At 35.2% G+C, this 3,024-nt stretch overlaps 1 protein-coding gene across 1 annotated transcript in view; it reads right to left on the bottom strand.

The window, feature by feature from the left end:
- The window catches only part of URI1 (URI1, prefoldin like chaperone), a 53,554-nt gene that overhangs the window by 11,273 nt on the left and 39,257 nt on the right, over positions 1-3,024 (bottom strand). Inside the window, exon 7 of the mRNA XM_019535809.1 lies at positions 759-939. Coding sequence (XP_019391354.1) covers positions 759-939 — 181 coding nt within the window. The remainder of the gene's footprint in view (positions 1-758; positions 940-3,024) is intronic.

Here is a 3,024-nt window from a genome sequence, read left to right as displayed (position 1 = left end):
GTTGCGACCCCCCCCTTCCCCCTCCCCCCCCGGGATTAGTTGGCTAACATTGTATGGTATGTAACCTAGTCGCATTCCCCTCCTCTCCCCCATCCCTTGATTGTTAGTCCCTCGCTCGGGCGCTTTGTATTTCCATCTCAACTTTGTCATCTTTTTCCTGGATTCCCCATCCAAAACATCTACTAATAAAAGTCAATCTGTTCTAGTTTCAACCTACCCCCTTATGTTCTAGTTTCAACCTACTCCCATAATTAATGCTAATTCTTTTAGCTATACATATCTAAGTATTTACACAGCTCAATCACTGTAATATTCAAGAAATTCATAAACATTAATTATATTTATACTTTCAACCCACCCCTGGGGTTGGAAAATGTTATTAACCTCATTTTATAGATGAGAGCAGAGGCATTTTGAAATTAAGTGACTTGCCACAATTAGATAGAAAGTCTGTGGCAGACTCTGAATCCAGACCTTCCTTTGTTACAAACAGCTTATTAATTTTATTACTATAAGATTTAAGATACTGAAAAGTATCTGGAGCTTTGAATTAGACTTTACAGATTCATTTCCATTGTAAAAACAAACATTAAAAAATCCCGAACAAGTTAACTACCATGCTCTTTTAAACTTTTTACAGATTTTGGAATTTAAGCAAGACAACTATTAGAAGCACCTATTTATTCATACTTGTAAGGATTTTAAACGCCCTTCAAATTCAAAGGGGAAAATTCTCCACATTTGTAACACTAATATACCTATCTAGTTCACCCAGCATTTCTTCTTGTCTCTCAAGTTCTTCCAGTCGAGCCCACAGGTCTTCCTCAGATTGAAAATAGCCTCTGGATTTTGCATCAGTTCCATTTTCTTGAAAATTTACTTCAAAAACATCTGACACTTTGGGCTTTGAATGAGGTTTGTGAGCAGTTCTGTGTTTTCCTATGCAACAAAAATTAAAAGTTAAATTACCAAGACAATTATAACAATAAAGTATTTGGACAAAATATATTCCATCTCAATTTACTTCTGGATTGTTCAGGTGATACTGTCAATGAACCAGAGCTCTTATACAGGATAATAATCTCCTGACACAAGATCAATGCCCAAGCAAAGCAGAAATATCCATTTACAAAGCAGGAGGCACTGATCTTGTAGCACTTCTAGTCCACTGATTTGATGTCTATTGTGCCAAACAGTTGACTTGGATTTCATCCAATATTGTGGTACACTATTGTAACAGTACCTTGCCATACCATTAACAACTTTCCAGTTTAGCTCCAAGTTATCTAGACAAGTAGATGGTTTTATTTTATTTTGTTTTATAAAGTATAGTACTACTACATGAAACTTCCAGATGGTTTGCAGGAAAACAGAAAAGTTTAGCATTGGTTAAACATTGGTTTGAATTTCTGAAATAATATAAATGAAGCTCAAAAGTTTCAGAAGTAGCTAGAGAAAATTGCTCCTCAGTGATTCATCTGCTAGTGATAGACAAGTTTGTGGTCATTTAAAGTCTATTATTTGTTAGAAATTCACAGCCATTCATTTCCTTACCCACATTCTAAACTTTCTAGAGTACAGACTACCTCTACTATTTCTTTTGATGGTGCCTGGCACTTTGTGGGCAATATCATCAAACAAGTAATACTAAAAAGGCATTAATGCATCAGTCCCCTATCTGTAATATTAGGATATTACTACTTAATTTCTTTTACCCTTGTCTTGTCTTTTCCCTTGTGATTTTAAACTTGTGGGGCAGCGAGCATCACCTATTTGGTGTCTACATATACCATGACACAATAGGGTCTCTTAAATGTATTGAAAAACAAATGCAAATCAGTGGGAATTTTAATTATTTTATTTTTACATTTTTTCATGAAATAACCTAACTTACAGGGTTTAACAGCAATCAAGTAGAATTGCCTGTAAGTCCTGTCTTTTTATATGTCAGTTATTTGCAGCAACTTCTAAAGTTTAAGAACTTTCTAATGAAAGATATCATTGCTCATATATCTGCTTATATTTTAATCATTAGACATAAACATTTCAAAAGCAACTACAGATATTCAATTCACACAAAGCCTTCAAGTAGCAAGTTGGGATTTGTAGATCCTATAGATCTACACCTTTCCTAAAGGGGCAGCATTTTATGGTTGCCCTTGAAATGTATGTTATTGAGACTTAAATATAAATTAAAGTAAGCCATCAAGAAAACAGCCTCTCCCACTGATTTCACTTGCTATAAGACAAAGTTACAACTTAGTGTTCTTTACTGTAAATAAAATTTGGAAAGATTATTTAGCAATCTAATTCAATTTTAGTTTTAGTTTTTTGTCCTCTTGACATCTGATTTCCTTATGTTACACTTCAGTATAAACAACTGAATTGATTGTAGGAAGGTAAGTTTAGGTTGGATATTAGGAAAAACTCTCTCACCAGGAGGTTGGTGAAGCACTGGAATACGTTACCTAGATAAGTGGTGGAATCTCCATCCTTGGAGGTTTTTAAGACCCAGCTTAACAAAGCCTTCACTGGAATGAACTATTTGGGGCTGGTCATGCTTTTAGCAGGGGGGTGGACTAGATGACCTCCTGAGGTCCCTTCCAACCCTAATTTTCTATGATTTCTATGATTATTAAGAAACTACTTTCAAGGCATCCTGAAGCAGAGCAGGGCTTAAAACGTTTATTACCAACAGCATAAAAATTGTGCTACAAGGCTTATATGCCATTAAAACAAGAACAATAAACTCACCAAAATAAAGAAGTCTAAAGAGAAAGAGATGCATCAATAAGACAGTTTTGGCTACTTTTTCGGATTTCCTCAAAAATAAACTATTTTTCCTATTGCTGAGATGGATCCTCAGCTTAAGAGCCTATCGAAGCCAAGCTTGCACCAGTACAAGTGTTCCAGATACTTGTATCACATCCTCATAGAATGATCAATGAAAGCAACAGCAATGATACTATAGTAGATTTCATTCTTGCTTTATCGCAAAAATTAAGCTGACTCAGAGCGCAGTGA

The sequence above is a fragment of the Crocodylus porosus genome, unplaced genomic scaffold (assembly GCF_001723895.1).
Source record: "Crocodylus porosus isolate Cpor-Errol unplaced genomic scaffold, CroPor_comp1, whole genome shotgun sequence".
Lineage (NCBI taxonomy): Eukaryota > Metazoa > Chordata > Crocodylia > Crocodylidae > Crocodylus > Crocodylus porosus.
Note: the sequence above shows the minus strand (reverse complement) of the source record. Positions and strands in the feature narration are given on the sequence as shown.